At 50.8% G+C, this 19,528-nt stretch overlaps 1 protein-coding gene across 1 annotated transcript in view; it reads left to right on the forward strand.

Moving 5' to 3' along the window:
* The window catches only part of LOC144488394 (uncharacterized), a gene marked incomplete at its 3' end in the record, with an annotated part of 85,921 nt that overhangs the window by 39,042 nt on the left and 27,351 nt on the right, over window positions 1-19,528 (forward strand). The window contains exon 5 of the mRNA XM_078206467.1: window positions 18,409-18,511. Within this exon, the coding sequence (XP_078062593.1) occupies window positions 18,409-18,511 (103 nt within the window). The remainder of the gene's footprint in view (window positions 1-18,408; window positions 18,512-19,528) is intronic.

Here is a 19,528-nt window from a genome sequence, read left to right on the forward strand (position 1 = left end):
GGGAACAGAGGGATAGAGAGAGAGGACACACTGGGGAACAGAGGGATAGAAAGAGGACACACTGGGGAACAGAGGGATATAGAGAGAGGACACACTGGGGAACAGAGGGATATAGAGAGAGGACACACTGGGGAACAGAGGGATATAGAGAGATGACACACTGAGGAACAGAGGGATATAGAGAGAGGACACACTGGGGAACAGAGGGATATAGAGAGAGAGGACACACTGAGGAACAGAGGGATATAGAGAGAGGACACACTGAGGAACAGAGGGATATAGAGAGAGGACACACTGAGGAACAGAGGGATATAGAGAGAGGACACACTGGGGAACAGAGGAATATAGAGAGAGGACACACTGGGGAACAGAGGGATATAGAGAGAGGACACACTGAGGAACAGAGGGATATAGAGAGAGGACACACTGGGGAACAGAGGGATAGAGAGAGAGGACACACTGGGGAACAGAGGGATACAGAGAGAGGACACACTGAGGAACAGAGGGATATAGAGAGAGGACACACTGGGGAACAGAGGGATATAGAGAGAGGACACACTGAGGAACAGAGGGATAGAGAGAGAGGACACACTGGGGAACAGAGGGATACAGAGAGAGGACACACTGGGGAACTGAGGGATACAGAGAGAGGACACACTGGGGAACAGAGGAATATAGAGAGAGGACACACTGGGGAACAGAGGAATATAGAGAGAGGACACACTGGGGAACAGAGGAATCTAGAGAGAGGACACACTGAGGAACAGAGGGATATAGAGAGAGGACACACTGGGGAACAGAGGGATATAGAGAGAGGACACACTGAGGAACAGAGGGATATAGAGAGAGGACACACTGGGGAACAGAGGGATATAGAGAGAGGACACACTGGGGAACAGAGGGATACAGAGAGAGAGAACACACTGAGGAACAGAGGGATAGAAAGAGGGCACACTGGGGAACAGAGGAATATAGAGAGAGGACACACTGGGGAACAGAGGGATAGAAAGAGGGCACACTGGGGAACAGAGGGATATAGAGAGAGGACACACTGAGGAACAGAGGAATATAGAGAGAGGACACACTGGGGAACAGAGGGATATAGAGAGAGGACACACTGGGGAACAGAGGAATATAGAGAGAGGACACACTGAGGAACAGAGGAATATAGAGAGAGGACACACTGGGGAACAGAGGGATATAGAGAGAGGACACACTGGGGAACAGAGGGATAGAAAGAGGGCACACTGGGGAACAGAGGGATATAGAGAGAGGACAGACTGGGGAACAGAGGGATAGAAAGAGGGCACACTGGGGAACAGAGGGATATAGAGAGAGGACAGACTGGGGAACAGAGGGATAGAAAGAGGGCACACTGGGGAACAGAGGGATATAGAGAGAGGACAGACTGGGGAACAGAGGGATAGAAAGAGGGCACACTGGGGAACAGAGGGATATAGAGAGAGGACACACTGGGGAACAGAGGGATAGAAAGAGGGCACACTGGGGAACAGAGGGATATAGAGAGAGGACACACTGGGGAACAGAGGGATAGAAAGAGGGCACACTGGGGAACAGAGGGATATAGAGAGAGGACACACTGAGGAACAGAGGGATACAGAGAGAGGGCACACTGGGGAACAGAGGGATAGAGAGAGAGAACACACTGAGGAACAGAGGGATATAGAGAGAGGACACACTGGGGAACAGAGGGATATAGAGAGAGGACACACTGGGGAACAGAGGGATATAGAGAGAGGACACACTGGGGAACTGAGGGATATAGAGAGAGGACACACTGGGGAACAGAGGGATACAGAGAGAGGACACACTGGGGAACTGAGGGATACAGAGAGAGGACACACTGAGGAACAGAGGGATATAGAGAGAGGACACACTGAGGAACAGAGGGATATAGAGAGAGGACACACTGGGGAACAGAGGAATATAGAGAGAGGACACACTGAGGAACAGAGGGATATAGAGAGAGGACACACTGAGGAACAGAGGGATATAGAGAGAGGACACACTGGGGAACAGAGGAATATAGAGAGAGGACACACTGGGGAACAGAGGGATATAGAGAGAGGACACACTGGGGAATAGAGGAATATAGAGAGAGGACACACTGGGGAACAGAGGGATAGAGAGAGATGACACACTGGGGAACAGAGGAATATAGAGAGAGAACACACTGGGGAACAGAGGGATATAGAGAGAGAACACACTGGGGAACAGAGGGATATAGAGAGAGGACACACTGAGGAACAGAGGGATATAGAGAGAGGACACACTGAGGAACAGAGGGATATAGAGAGAGGACACACTGAGGAACAGAGGGATAGAGAGAGAGGACACACTGGGGAACAGAGGGATACAGAGAGAGGACACACTGAGGAACAGAGGGATATAGAGAGAGGACACACTGGGGAACAGAGGGATATAGAGAGAGGACACACTGAGGAACAGAGGGATAGAGAGAGAGGACACACTGGGGAACAGAGGGATACAGAGAGAGGACACACTGGGGAACTGAGGGATACAGAGAGAGGACACACTGGGGAACAGAGGAATATAGAGAGAGGACACACTGGGGAACAGAGGAATATAGAGAGAGGACACACTGGGGAACAGAGGAATCTCGAGAGAGGACACACTGAGGAACAGAGGGATATAGAGAGAGGACACACTGGGGAACAGAGGGATATAGAGAGAGGACACACTGAGGAACAGAGGGATATAGAGAGAGGACACACTGGGGAACAGAGGGATATAGAGAGAGGACACACTGGGGAACAGAGGGATACAGAGAGAGAGGACACACTGAGGAACAGAGGGATATAGAGAGGGGACACACTGGGGAACAGAGGGATATAGAGAGAGGACACACTGAGGAACAGAGGGATATAGAGAGAGGACACACTGAGGAACAGAGGGATAGAGAGAGAGGACACACTGGGGAACAGAGGGATACAGAGAGAGGACACACTGAGGAACAGAGGGATATAGAGAGAGGACACACTGGGGAACAGAGGGATATAGAGAGAGGACACACTGAGGAACAGAGGGATAGAGAGAGAGGACACACTGGGGAACAGAGGGATACAGAGAGAGGACACACTGAGGAACAGAGGGATATAGAGAGAGGGCACACTGGGGAACAGAGGGATATAGAGAGAGGACACACTGGGGAACAGAGGGATACAGAGAGAGGACACACTGAGGAACAGAGGGATAGAGAGAGAGGACACACTGGGGAACAGAGGGATACAGAGAGAGGACACACTGAGGAACAGAGGGATATAGAGAGAGGACACACTGGGGAACAGAGGGATATAGAGAGAGGAGACACTGAGGAACAGAGGGATAGAGAGAGAGGACACACTGGGGAACAGAGGGATACAGAGAGAGGACACACTGAGGAACAGAGGGATATAGAGAGTGGGCACACTGGGGAACAGAGGGATATAGAGAGAGGACACACTGGGGAACAGAGGGATACAGAGAGAGGACACACTGAGGAACAGAGGGATATAGAGAGAGGACACACTGGGGAACAGAGGAATATAGAGAGAGGACACACTGGGGAACAGAGGGATATAGAGAGAGGACACACTGGGGAACAGAGGGATATAGAGAGAGGACACACTGGGGAACAGAGGAATATAGAGAGAGGGCACACTGGGGAACAGAGGGATATAGAGAGATGACACACTGGGGAACAGAGGGATATAGAGAGAGGACACACTGGGGAACAGAGGAATATAGAGAGAGGACACACTGGGGAACAGAGGGATATAGAGAGAGGACACACTGGGGAACAGAGGAATATAGAGAGAGGGCACACTGGGGAACAGAGGGATATAGAGAGAGGACACAATGAGGAACAGAAGGATATAGAGAGAGGACACACTGAGGAACAGAGGGATATAGAGAGAGGACACACTGGGGAACAGAGGAATATAGAGAGAGGACACACTGGGGAACAGAGGAATATAGAGAGAGGACACACTGGGGAACAGAGGAATATAGAGAGAGGACACACTGGGGAACGGAGGAATATAGAGAGAGGACACACTGAGGAACAGAGGGATATAGAGAGAGGACACACTGAGGAACAGAGGGATATAGAGAGAGGACACACTGGGGAACAGAGGAATATAGAGAGAGGACACACTGAGGAACAGAGGGATATAGAGAGAGGACACACTGAGGAACAGAGGGATATAGAGAGAGGACACACTGGGGAACAGAGGAATATTGAGAGAGGACACACTGGGGAACAGAGGGATATAGAGAGAGGACACACTGGGGAATAGAGGAATATAGAGAGAGGACACACTGGGGAACAGAGGGATAGAGAGAGATGACACTCTGGGGAACAGAGGAATATAGAGAGAGAACACACTGGGGAACAGAGGGATATAGAGAGAGAACACACTGGGGAACAGAGGGATATAGAGAGAGGACACACTGAGGAACAGAGGGATATAGAGAGAGGACACACTGAGGAACAGAGGGATATAGAGAGAGGACACACTGAGGAACAGAGGGATATAGAGAGATGACACACTGAGGAACAGAGGGATACAGAGAGAGGACACACTGGGGAACAGAGGGATAGAGAGAGAGAACACACTGGGGAACAGAGGAATATAGAGAGAGGACACACTGGGGAACAGAGGGATATAGAGAGAGGACACACTGGGGAACAGAGGAATATAGAGAGAGGACACACTGGGGAACAGAGGGATATAGAGAGAGGACACACTGAGGAACAGAGGGATATAGAGAGAGGACACACTGAGGAACAGAGGGATATAGAGAGATGACACACTGAGGAACAGAGGAATATAGAGAGATGACACACTGGGGAACAGAGGGATAGAGAGAGAGGGCACACTGGGGGAACAGAGGGATAGAGAGAGAGGACACACTGAGGAACAGAGGGATACAGAGAGAGGACAGACTGGGGAACAGAGGGATAGAGAGAGAGGACACACTGGGGAACAGAGGGATAGCGAGAGAGGGCACACTGGGGAACAGAGGGATAGAAAGAGGGCACACTGGGGAGCAGAGGGATAGAGAGAGAGGACAGACTGGGGAACAGAGGGATAGAGAGAGAGGACACACTGGGGAACAGAGGGATAGAAAGAGGACACACTGGGGAACAGAGGGATATAGAGAGAGGACACACTGGGGAACAGAGGGATATAGAGAGAGGACACACTGGGGAACAGAAGGATATAGAGAGATGACACACTGAGGAACAGAGGGATATAGAGAGAGGACACACTGGGGAACAGAGGGATATAGAGAGAGAGGACACACTGAGGAACAGAGGGATATAGAGAGAGGACACACTGAGGAACAGAGGGATATAGAGAGAGGACACACTGAGGAACAGAGGGATATAGAGAGAGGACACACTGGGGAACAGAGGAATATAGAGAGAGGACACACTGGGGAACAGAGGGATATAGAGAGAGGACACACTGAGGAACAGAGGGATATAGAGAGAGGACACACTGAGGAACAGAGGGATAGAGAGAGAGGACACACTGGGGAACAGAGGGATACAGAGAGAGGACACACTGAGGAACAGAGGGATATAGAGAGAGGACACACTGGGGAACAGAGGGATATAGAGAGAGGACACACTGAGGAACAGAGGGATAGAGAGAGAGGACACACTGGGGAACAGAGGGATACAGAGAGAGGACACACTGGGGAACTGAGGGATACAGAGAGAGGACACACTGGGGAACAGAGGAATATAGAGAGAGGACACACTGGGGAACAGAGGAATATAGAGAGAGGACACACTGGGGAACAGAGGAATCTAGAGAGAGGACACACTGAGGAACAGAGGGATATAGAGAGAGGACACACTGGGGAACAGAGGGATATAGAGAGAGGACACACTGAGGAACAGAGGGATATAGAGAGAGGACACACTGGGGAACAGAGGGATATAGAGAGAGGACACACTGGGGAACAGAGGGATACAGAGAGAGAGAACACACTGAGGAACAGAGGGATAGAAAGAGGGCACACTGGGGAACAGAGGAATATAGAGAGAGGACACACTGGGGAACAGAGGGATAGAAAGAGGGCACACTGGGGAACAGAGGGATATAGAGAGAGGACACACTGAGGAACAGAGGAATATAGAGAGAGGACACACTGGGGAACAGAGGGATATAGAGAGAGGACACACTGGGGAACAGAGGAATATAGAGAGAGGACACACTGAGGAACAGAGGAATATAGAGAGAGGACACACTGGGGAACAGAGGGATATAGAGAGAGGACACACTGGGGAACAGAGGGATAGAAAGAGGGCACACTGGGGAACAGAGGGATATAGAGAGAGGACAGACTGGGGAACAGAGGGATAGAAAGAGGGCACACTGGGGAACAGAGGGATATAGAGAGAGGACAGACTGGGGAACAGAGGGATAGAAAGAGGGCACACTGGGGAACAGAGGGATATAGAGAGAGGACAGACTGGGGAACAGAGGGATAGAAAGAGGGCACACTGGGGAACAGAGGGATATAGAGAGAGGACACACTGGGGAACAGAGGGATAGAAAGAGGGCACACTGGGGAACAGAGGGATATAGAGAGAGGACACACTGGGGAACAGAGGGATAGAAAGAGGGCACACTGGGGAACAGAGGGATATAGAGAGAGGACACACTGAGGAACAGAGGGATACAGAGAGAGGGCACACTGGGGAACAGAGGGATAGAGAGAGAGAACACACTGAGGAACAGAGGGATATAGAGAGAGGACACACTGGGGAACAGAGGGATATAGAGAGAGGACACACTGGGGAACAGAGGGATATAGAGAGAGGACACACTGGGGAACTGAGGGATATAGAGAGAGGACACACTGGGGAACAGAGGGATACAGAGAGAGGACACACTGGGGAACTGAGGGATACAGAGAGAGGACACACTGGGGAACAGAGGAATATAGAGAGAGGACACACTGGGGAACAGAGGGATATAGAGAGAGGACACACTGAGGAACAGAGGGATATAGAGAGAGGACACACTGGGGAACAGAGGGATATAGAGAGAGGACACACTGAGGAACAGAGGGATATAGAGAGAGGACACACTGGGGAACAGAGGGATATAGAGAGAGGACACACTGGGGAACAGAGGGATACAGAGAGAGAGGACACACTGAGGAACAGAGGGATATAGAGAGAGGACACACTGGGGAACAGAGGGATATAGAGAGGGCACACTGAGGAACAGAGGGATATAGAGAGAGGACACACTGAGGAACAGAGGGATAGAGAGAGAGGACACACTGGGGAACAGAGGGATATAGAGAGAGGACAGACTGGGGAACAGAGGGATAGAAAGAGGGCACACTGGGGAACAGAGGGATATAGAGAGAGGACAGACTGGGGAACAGAGGGATAGAAAGAGGGCACACTGGGGAACAGAGGGATATAGAGAGAGGACAGACTGGGGAACAGAGGGATAGAAAGAGGGCACACTGGGGAACAGAGGGATATAGAGAGAGGACAGACTGGGGAACAGAGGGATAGAAAGAGGGCACACTGGGGAACAGAGGGATATAGAGAGAGGACAGACTGGGGAACAGAGGGATAGAAAGAGGGCACACTGGGGAACAGAGGGATATAGAGAGAGGACACACTGGGGAACAGAGGGATAGAAAGAGGGCACACTGGGGAACAGAGGGATATAGAGAGAGGACACACTGGGGAACAGAGGGATAGAAAGAGGGCACACTGGGGAACAGAGGGATATAGAGAGAGGACACACTGAGGAACAGAGGGATACAGAGAGAGGGCACACTGGGGAACAGAGGGATAGAGAGAGAGAACACACTGAGGAACAGAGGGATATAGAGAGAGGACACACTGGGGAACAGAGGGATATAGAGAGAGGACACACTGGGGAACAGAGGGATATAGAGAGAGGACACACTGGGGAACTGAGGGATATAGAGAGAGGACACACTGGGGAACAGAGGGATACAGAGAGAGGACACACTGGGGAACTGAGGGATACAGAGAGAGGACACACTGGGGAACAGAGGAATATAGAGAGAGGACACACTGGGGAACAGAGGGATATAGAGAGAGGACACACTGAGGAACAGAGGGATATAGAGAGAGGACACACTGGGGAACAGAGGGATATAGAGAGAGGACACACTGAGGAACAGAGGGATATAGAGAGAGGACACACTGGGGAACAGAGGGATATAGAGAGAGGACACACTGGGGAACAGAGGGATACAGAGAGAGAGGACACACTGAGGAACAGAGGGATATAGAGAGAGGACACACTGGGGAACAGAGGGATATAGAGAGGGCACACTGAGGAACAGAGGGATATAGAGAGAGGACACACTGAGGAACAGAGGGATAGAGAGAGAGGACACACTGGGGAACAGAGGGATACAGAGAGAGGACACACTGAGGAACAGAGGGATATAGAGAGAGGACACACTGGGGAACAGAGGGATATAGAGAGAGGACACACTGAGGAACAGAGGGATAGAGGGAGAGGACACACTGGGGAACAGGGATACAGAGAGAGGACACACTGAGGAACAGAGGGATATAGAGAGAGGGCACACTGGGGAACAGAGGGATATAGAGAGAGGACACACTGGGGAACAGAGCGATACAGAGAGAGGACACACTGAGGAACAGAGGGATATAGAGAGAGGACACACTGGGGAACAGAGGAATATAGAGAGAGGACACACTGGGGAACAGAGGGATATAGAGAGAGGACACACTGGGGAACAGAGGGATATAGAGAGAGGACACACTGGGGAACAGAGGAATATAGAGAGAGGGCACACTGGGGAACAGAGGGATATAGAGAGATGACACACTGGGGAACAGAGGGATATAGAGAGAGGACACACTGGGGAACAGAGGAATATAGAGAGAAGACACACTGGGGAACAGAGGGATATAGAGAGAGGACACACTGGGGAACAGAGGAATATAGAGAGAGGGCACACTGGGGAACAGAGGGATATAGAGAGAGGACACACTGAGGAACAGAGGGATATAGAGAGAGGACACACTGAGGAACAGAGGGATATAGAGAGAGGACACACTGGGGAACAGAGGAATATAGAGAGAGGACACACTGGGGAACAGAGGAATATAGAGAGCGGACACACTGGGGAACAGAGGAATATAGAGAGAGGACACACTGGGGAACGGAGGAATATAGAGAGAGGACACACTGAGGAACAGAGGGATATAGAGAGAGGACACACTGAGGAACAGAGGGATATAGAGAGAGGACACACTGGGGAACAGAGGAATATAGAGAGAGGACACACTGAGGAACAGAGGGATATAGAGAGAGGACACACTGAGGAACAGAGGGATATAGAGAGAGGACACACTGGGGAACAGAGGAATATAGAGAGAGGACACACTGGGGAACAGAGGGATATAGAGAGAGGACACACTGGGGAATAGAGGAATATAGAGAGAGGACACACTGGGGAACAGAGGGATAGAGAGAGATGACACACTGGGGAACAGAGGAATATAGAGAGAGAACACACTGGGGAACAGAGGGATATAGAGAGAGAACACACTGGGGAACAGAGGGATATAGAGAGAGGACACACTGAGGAACAGAGGGATATAGAGAGAGGACACACTGAGGAACAGAGGGATATAGAGAGAGGACACACTGAGGAACAGAGGGATAGAGAGAGAGGACACACTGGGGAACAGAGGGATACAGAGAGAGGACACACTGAGGAACAGAGGGATATAGAGAGAGGACACACTGGGGAACAGAGGGATATAGAGAGAGGACACACTGAGGAACAGAGGGATAGAGAGAGAGGACACACTGGGGAACAGAGGGATACAGAGAGAGGACACACTGGGGAACTGAGGGATACAGAGAGAGGACACACTGGGGAACAGAGGAATATAGAGAGAGGACACACTGGGGAACAGAGGAATATAGAGAGAGGACACACTGGGGAACAGAGGAATCTCGAGAGAGGACACACTGAGGAACAGAGGGATATAGAGAGAGGACACACTGGGGAACAGAGGGATATAGAGAGAGGACACACTGAGGAACAGAGGGATATAGAGAGAGGACACACTGGGGAACAGAGGGATATAGAGAGAGGACACACTGGGGAACAGAGGGATACAGAGAGAGAGGACACACTGAGGAACAGAGGGATATAGAGAGAGGACACACTGAGGAACAGAGGGATATAGAGAGAGGACACACTGAGGAACAGAGGGATAGAGAGAGAGGACACACTGGGGAACAGAGGGATACAGAGAGAGGACACACTGGGGAACTGAGGGATACAGAGAGAGGACACACTGGGGAACAGAGGAATATAGAGAGAGGACACACTGGGGAACAGAGGGATATAGAGAGAGGACACACTGAGGAACTGAGGGATATAGAGAGAGGACACACTGGGGAACAGAGGGATACAGAGAGAGGACACACTGGGGAACTGAGGGATACAGAGAGAGGACACACTGGGGAACAGAGGAATATAGAGAGAGGACACACTGGGGAACAGAGGGATATAGAGAGAGGACACACTGAGGAACAGAGGGATATAGAGAGAGGACACACTGGGGAACAGAGGGATATAGAGAGAGGACACACTGAGGAACAGAGGGATATAGAGAGAGGACACACTGGGGAACAGAGGGATATAGAGAGAGGACACACTGGGGAACAGAGGGATACAGAGAGAGAGGACACACTGAGGAACAGAGGAATATAGAGAGAGGACACACTGGGGAACAGAGGGATATAGAGAGGGCACACTGAGGAACAGAGGGATATAGAGAGAGGACACACTGAGGAACAGAGGGATAGAGAGAGAGGACACACTGGGGAACAGAGGGATACAGAGAGAGGACACACTGAGGAACAGAGGGATATAGAGAGAGGACACACTGGGGAACAGAGGGATATAGAGAGAGGACACACTGAGGAACAGAGGGATAGAGGGAGAGGACACACTGGGGAACAGGGATACAGAGAGAGGACACACTGAGGAACAGAGGGATATAGAGAGAGGGCACACTGGGGAACAGAGGGATATAGAGAGAGGACACACTGGGGAACAGAGCGATACAGAGAGAGGACACACTGAGGAACAGAGGGATATAGAGAGAGGACACACTGGGGAACAGAGGAATATAGAGAGAGGACACACTGGGGAACAGAGGGATATAGAGAGAGGACACACTGGGGAACAGAGGGATATAGAGAGAGGACACACTGGGGAACAGAGGAATATAGAGAGAGGGCACACTGGGGAACAGAGGGATATAGAGAGATGACACACTGGGGAACAGAGGGATATAGAGAGAGGACACACTGGGGAACAGAGGAATATAGAGAGAAGACACACTGGGGAACAGAGGGATATAGAGAGAGGACACACTGGGGAACAGAGGAATATAGAGAGAGGGCACACTGGGGAACAGAGGGATATAGAGAGAGGACACACTGAGGAACAGAGGGATATAGAGAGAGGACACACTGAGGAACAGAGGGATATAGAGAGAGGACACACTGGGGAACAGAGGAATATAGAGAGAGGACACACTGGGGAACAGAGGAATATAGAGAGCGGACACACTGGGGAACAGAGGAATATAGAGAGAGGACACACTGGGGAACGGAGGAATATAGAGAGAGGACACACTGAGGAACAGAGGGATATAGAGAGAGGACACACTGAGGAACAGAGGGATATAGAGAGAGGACACACTGGGGAACAGAGGAATATAGAGAGAGGACACACTGAGGAACAGAGGGATATAGAGAGAGGACACACTGAGGAACAGAGGGATATAGAGAGAGGACACACTGGGGAACAGAGGAATATAGAGAGAGGACACACTGGGGAACAGAGGGATATAGAGAGAGGACACACTGGGGAATAGAGGAATATAGAGAGAGGACACACTGGGGAACAGAGGGATAGAGAGAGATGACACACTGGGGAACAGAGGAATATAGAGAGAGAACACACTGGGGAACAGAGGGACATAGAGAGAGAACACACTGGGGAACAGAGGGATATAGAGAGAGGACACACTGAGGAACAGAGGGATATAGAGAGAGGACACACTGAGGAACAGAGGGATATAGAGAGAGGACACACTGAGGAACAGAGGGATAGAGAGAGAGGACACACTGGGGAACAGAGGGATACAGAGAGAGGACACACTGAGGAACAGAGGGATATAGAGAGAGGACACACTGGGGAACAGAGGGATATAGAGAGAGGACACACTGAGGAACAGAGGGATAGAGAGAGAGGACACACTGGGGAACAGAGGGATACAGAGAGAGGACACACTGGGGAACTGAGGGATACAGAGAGAGGACACACTGGGGAACAGAGGAATATAGAGAGAGGACACACTGGGGAACAGAGGAATATAGAGAGAGGACACACTGGGGAACAGAGGAATCTCGAGAGAGGACACACTGAGGAACAGAGGGATATAGAGAGAGGACACACTGGGGAACAGAGGGATATAGAGAGAGGACACACTGAGGAACAGAGGGATATAGAGAGAGGACACACTGGGGAACAGAGGGATATAGAGAGAGGACACACTGGGGAACAGAGGGATACAGAGAGAGAGGACACACTGAGGAACAGAGGGATATAGAGAGGGGACACACTGGGGAACAGAGGGATATAGAGAGAGGACACACTGAGGAACAGAGGGATATAGAGAGAGGACACACTGAGGAACAGAGGGATAGAGAGAGAGGACACACTGGGGAACAGAGGGATACAGAGAGAGGACACACTGAGGAACAGAGGGATATAGAGAGAGGACACACTGGGGAACAGAGGGATATAGAGAGAGGACACACTGAGGAACAGAGGGATAGAGAGAGAGGACACACTGGGGAACAGAGGGATACAGAGAGAGGACACACTGAGGAACAGAGGGATATAGAGAGAGGGCACACTGGGGAACAGAGGGATATAGAGAGAGGACACACTGGGGAACAGAGGGATACAGAGAGAGGACACACTGAGGAACAGAGGGATAGAGAGAGAGGACACACTGGGGAACAGAGGGATACAGAGAGAGGACACACTGAGGAACAGAGGGATATAGAGAGAGGACACACTGGGGAACAGAGGGATATAGAGAGAGGAGACACTGAGGAACAGAGGGATAGAGAGAGAGGACACACTGGGGAACAGAGGGATACAGAGAGAGGACACACTGAGGAACAGAGGGATATAGAGAGTGGGCACACTGGGGAACAGAGGGATATAGAGAGAGGACACACTGGGGAACAGAGGGATACAGAGAGAGGACACACTGAGGAACAGAGGGATATAGAGAGAGGACACACTGGGGAACAGAGGAATATAGAGAGAGGACACACTGGGGAACAGAGGGATATAGAGAGAGGACACACTGGGGAACAGAGGGATATAGAGAGAGGACACACTGGGGAACAGAGGAATATAGAGAGAGGGCACACTGGGGAACAGAGGGATATAGAGAGATGACACACTGGGGAACAGAGGGATATAGAGAGAGGACACACTGGGGAACAGAGGAATATAGAGAGAGGACACACTGGGGAACAGAGGGATATAGAGAGAGGACACACTGGGGAACAGAGGAATATAGAGAGAGGGCACACTGGGGAACAGAGGGATATAGAGAGAGGACACAATGAGGAACAGAGGGATATAGAGAGAGGACACACTGAGGAACAGAGGGATATAGAGAGAGGACACACTGGGGAACAGAGGAATATAGAGAGAGGACACACTGGGGAACAGAGGAATATAGAGAGAGGACACACTGGGGAACAGAGGAATATAGAGAGAGGACACACTGGGGAACGGAGGAATATAGAGAGAGGACACACTGAGGAACAGAGGGATATAGAGAGAGGACACACTGAGGAACAGAGGGATATAGAGAGAGGACACACTGGGGAACAGAGGAATATAGAGAGAGGACACACTGAGGAACAGAGGGATATAGAGAGAGGACACACTGAGGAACAGAGGGATATAGAGAGAGGACACACTGGGGAACAGAGGAATATTGAGAGAGGACACACTGGGGAACAGAGGGATATAGAGAGAGGACACACTGGGGAATAGAGGAATATAGAGAGAGGACACACTGGGGAACAGAGGGATAGAGAGAGATGACACTCTGGGGAACAGAGGAATATAGAGAGAGAACACACTGGGGAACAGAGGGATATAGAGAGAGAACACACTGGGGAACAGAGGGATATAGAGAGAGGACACACTGAGGAACAGAGGGATATAGAGAGAGGACACACTGAGGAACAGAGGGATATAGAGAGAGGACACACTGAGGAACAGAGGGATATAGAGAGATGACACACTGAGGAACAGAGGGATACAGAGAGAGGACACACTGGGGAACAGAGGGATAGAGAGAGAGAACACACTGGGGAACAGAGGAATATAGAGAGAGGACACACTGGGGAACAGAGGGATATAGAGAGAGGACACACTGGGGAACAGAGGAATATAGAGAGAGGACACACTGGGGAACAGAGGGATATAGAGAGAGGACACACTGAGGAACAGAGGGATATAGAGAGAGGACACACTGAGGAACAGAGGGATATAGAGAGATGACACACTGAGGAACAGAGGAATATAGAGAGATGACACACTGGGGAACAGAGGGATAGAGAGAGAGGGCACACTGGGGGAACAGAGGGATAGAGAGAGAGGACACACTGAGGAACAGAGGGATACAGAGAGAGGACAGACTGGGGAACAGAGGGATAGAGAGAGAGGACACACTGGGGAACAGAGGGATAGCGAGAGAGGGCACACTGGGGAACAGAGGGATAGAAAGAGGGCACACTGGGGAACAGAGGGATAGAGAGAGAGGACAGACTGGGGAACAGAGGGATAGAGAGAGAGGACACACTGGGGAACAGAGGGATAGAAAGAGGACACACTGGGGAACAGAGGGATATAGAGAGAGGACACACTGGGGAACAGAGGGATATAGAGAGATGACACACTGGGGAACAGAGGGATATAGAGAGAGGACACACTGGGGAACAGAGGGATATAGAGAGAGAGGACACACTGAGGAACAGAGGGATATAGAGAGAGAGGACACACTGGGGAACAGAGGGATATAGAGAGAGAACACACTGGGGAACAGAGGGATATAGAGAGAGAGGACACACTGGGGAACTGAGGGATAGAGAGAGAGGACACACTGGGGAACAGAGGGATATAGAGAGAGAACACACTGGGGAACAGAGGGATATAGAGAGAGAGGACACACTGGGGAACTGAGGGATAGAGAGAGAGGACACACTGGGGAACAGAGGGATATAGAGAGATGACACAGTGGGGAACAGAGGGATATAGAGATATGACACACTGGGGAACAGAGGGATATAGAGAGAGGACACACTGAGGAACAGGGGGATATAGAGAGATGACACACTGGGGAACAGAGGGATATAGAGAGATGACACACTGGGGAACAGAGGGATATAGAGAGAGAACACACTGGGGAACAGAGGGATATAGAGAGAGGACACACTGGGGAACAGAGGGATATAGAGAGATGACACACTGGGGAACAGAGGGATAGAGAGAGAGGACACACTGGGGAACAGAGGGATATAGAGAGATGACACACTGAGGAACAGGGGGATATAGAGAGAGGACACACTGGGGAACAGAGGGATATAAAGAGAGGACACACTGAGGAACAGGGGGATATAGAGAGAGGACACACTGGGGAACAGAGGGATACAGAGAGAGGACACACTGGGGAACAGAGGGATATAGAGAGAGGACACACTGAGGAACAGGGGGATATAGAGAGAGGACACACTGAGGAACAGGGGGATATAGAGAGAGAGGACACACTGAGGAACAGAGGGATATAGAGAGAGGACACACTGAGGAACAGGGGGATATAGAGAGAGGACACACTGAGGAACAGGGGGATATAGAGAGAGGACACACTGAGGAACAGGGGGATATAGAGAGAGGACACACTGGGGAACAGAGGGATATAGAGAGAGGACACACTGGGGAACAGAGGGATATAGAGAGAGGACACACTGAGGAACAGGGGGATATAGAGAGAGGACACACTGAGGAACAGGGGGATATAGAGAGAGAGGACACACTGAGGAACAGAGGGATATAGAGGGAGGACACACTGAGGAACAGGGGGATATAGAGAGAGGACACACTGAGGAACAGGGGGATATAGAGAGAGGACACACTGAGGAACAGGGGGATATAGAGAGAGGACACACTGGGGAACAGAGGGATATAGAGAGAGGACACACTGGGGAACAGAGGGATATAGAGAGAGGACACACTGAGGAACAGGGGGATATAGAGAGAGGACACACTGAGGAACAGGGGGATATAGAGAGAGAGGACACACTGAGGAACAGAGGGATATAGAGAGAGGACACACTGAGGAACAGGGGGATATAGAGAGATGACAGACTGAGGAACAGGGGGATATAGAGAGAGGACACACTGAGGAACAGGGGGATATAGAGAGAGGACACACTGGGGAACAGAGGGATATAGAGAGAGGACACACTGGGGAACAGAGGGATATAGAGAGAGGACACACTGAGGAACAGGGGGATATAGAGAGAGGACACACTGAGGAACAGGGGGATATAGAGAGAGGACACACTGGGGAACAGAGGGATATAGAGAGAGGACACACTGGGGAACAGAGGGATATAGAGAGAGGACACACTGAGGAACAGGGGGATATAGAGAGAGGACACACTGGGGAACAGAGGGATATAGAGAGAGGACACACTGGGGAACAGAGGGATATAGAGAGAGGACACACTGGGGAACAGGGGGATAGAGAGAGAGAACACACTGGGGAACAGAGGGATATAGAGAGAGGACACACTGGGGAACAGGGGGATAGAGAGAGAGAACACACTGGGGAACAGAGGGATATAGAGAGAGGACACACTGGGGAACAGAGGGATATAGAGAGAGGACACACTGGGGAACAGGGGGATATAGAGAGAGGACACACTGGGGAACAGAGGGATATAGAGAGAGGACACACTGGGGAACAGAGGGGTATAGAGAGAGGACACACTGGGGAACAGAGGGATATAGAGAGAGGACACACTGGGGAACAGAGGGGTATAGAGAGAGGACACACTGGGGAACAGGGGGATAGAGAGAGAGAACACACTGGGGAACAGGGGGATAGAGAGAGAGAACACACTGGGGAACAGAGGGATATAGAGAGAGGACACACTGGGGAACAGAGGGATATAGAGAGAGGACACACTGGGGAACAGGGGGATAGAGAGAGAGAACACACTGGGGAACAGAGGGATATAGAGAGAGGACACACTGGGGAACAGGGGGATAGAGAGAGAGAACACACTGGGGAACAGAGGGATATAGAGAGAGGACACACTGGGGAACAGAGGGATATAGAGAGAGGACACACTGGGGAACAGGGGGATATAGAGAGAGGACACACTGGGGAACAGAGGGATATAGAGAGAGGACACACTGGGGAACAGAGGGGTATAGAGAGAGGACACACTGGGGAACAGAGGGATATAGAGAGAGGACACACTGGGGAACAGAGGGGTATAGAGAGAGGACACACTGGGGAACAGGGGGATAGAGAGAGAGAACACACTGGGGAACAGGGGGATAGAGAGAGAGAACACACTGGGGAACAGAGGGATATAGAGAGAGGACACACTGGGGAACAGAGGGATATAGAGAGAGGACACACTGGGGAACAGAGGGGTATAGAGAGAGGACACACTGAGGAACAGAGGGATAGAGAGAGGACACACTGGGGAACAGAGGGATATAGAGAGAGGACACACTGGGGAACAGAGGGGTATAGAGAGAGGACACACTGAGGAACAGAGGGATAGAGAGAGGACACACTGGGGAACAGAGGGGTATAGAGAGAGGACACACTGAGGAACAGAGGGATAGAGAGAGGACACACTGGGGAACAGAGGGATATAGAGAGAGGACACACTGGGGAACAGAGGGGTATAGAGAGAGGACACACTGAGGAACAGGGGGATATAGAGAGAGGACAGACTTCAAGGCGCTGCCTGAAAGTGTGGTGGACGCAGGTTTAATCGCAAGTCTAAGCGGGAATTGTGTGACTACAGCTGGAGGAATAGCGGGGCTCTAATGAAGGAAGCAGAGGGCTGGGAGTTGGATGAATAGTGTACATCCTCCGTAGGGCTGTGTATTGTCCTGTTCTCCCATGCGTCTCTGTGACCCCCCCTGCCCCCCCGCTGTGATAACCGTTCTCAATTCCACCAGGGACGACGGTACGGTGCAGACTGCAGAGAAACCTGCGACTGTGACAAGGTGGAGAGGTGTGACCACATCACTGGACATTGTTACTGTGCCCCGGGTTGGAGAGGTACGTCACACCCCAGCTCGGCACTGCCTCCGGGCCCACTTTTACACTGTTACTTCGTCAGGTGTACACAAAGATTTGATTTGATTTATTATTGTCACATGTATTGGGATACAGTGAAAAGTATTGTCTCTTGCACGCGATGCAGATGAAGCATACCGTTCATAGAGTACAGAAGGAAAGGAGAGGGTGCAGAATGTAGTGTTACAGTCGTAGCTCGGGTGTAGAGAAAGATCAACTTAATGCGAGGTAGGTCCATTCAAAAGTCTGACGGCAGCAGCAGGGAAGAAGCTGTTCTTGAGTCGGTCGGTGCGTGACCTCAGACTTTTGTATCTTTTTCCCGACGGAAGAAGGTGGAAGAGAGAATGTCCGGGGTGCGTGGGGTCCTTGATTATGCTGGCTGCTTTTCCCCGAGGCAGTGGGAAGTGTAGACAGAGTCAATGGATGGGAGGCTGGTTTGCGAGATGGATTGGGCTACATTCACGACCTTTTGTAGTTTTTTGCGGTCTTGGGCAGAGCAGGAGCCCAGACCAAGCTGTGATACACCCAGAAAGAATGCTTTCTATGGTGCATCTGTAAAAGTTGGTGAGAGTCGTAGCCGACATTTCAAATTTCCTTAGTCTTCTGAGAAAGTAGAGGCGTTGGTGGGGCTTTCTTAACTATAGTGTCGGCATGGGGGGGACCAGGACAGGCTGTTGGTGATCTGGACACCTAAAAATCTGAAGCTTCCTTGACCATTTCTACTTCATCCCCATTGATGTAGACAGGAGCATGTTCTCCACTACACTTCCCTGAACTCGATCAAACAGTCTACAGAGTCTATTTAAAGAGTAGCTATGAACTACAGCATATCAACTCCACTTCAATGATATCTATGAACTATATCAGTCTCCAGTGTCTACTGAAATGGAGTTTCTCACAAACTACAGTGAACATAAACTATTTAAACAGATGAACCGCAACTTATGTCCAAAATGAGAGCATAGTCTCCTGATAAAAGTATGGCTACTCCTATAGCAA

Source organism: Mustelus asterias, unplaced genomic scaffold, assembly GCF_964213995.1.
Source record: "Mustelus asterias unplaced genomic scaffold, sMusAst1.hap1.1 HAP1_SCAFFOLD_1519, whole genome shotgun sequence".
In the NCBI taxonomy this organism is placed as follows: domain Eukaryota; kingdom Metazoa; phylum Chordata; class Chondrichthyes; order Carcharhiniformes; family Triakidae; genus Mustelus; species Mustelus asterias.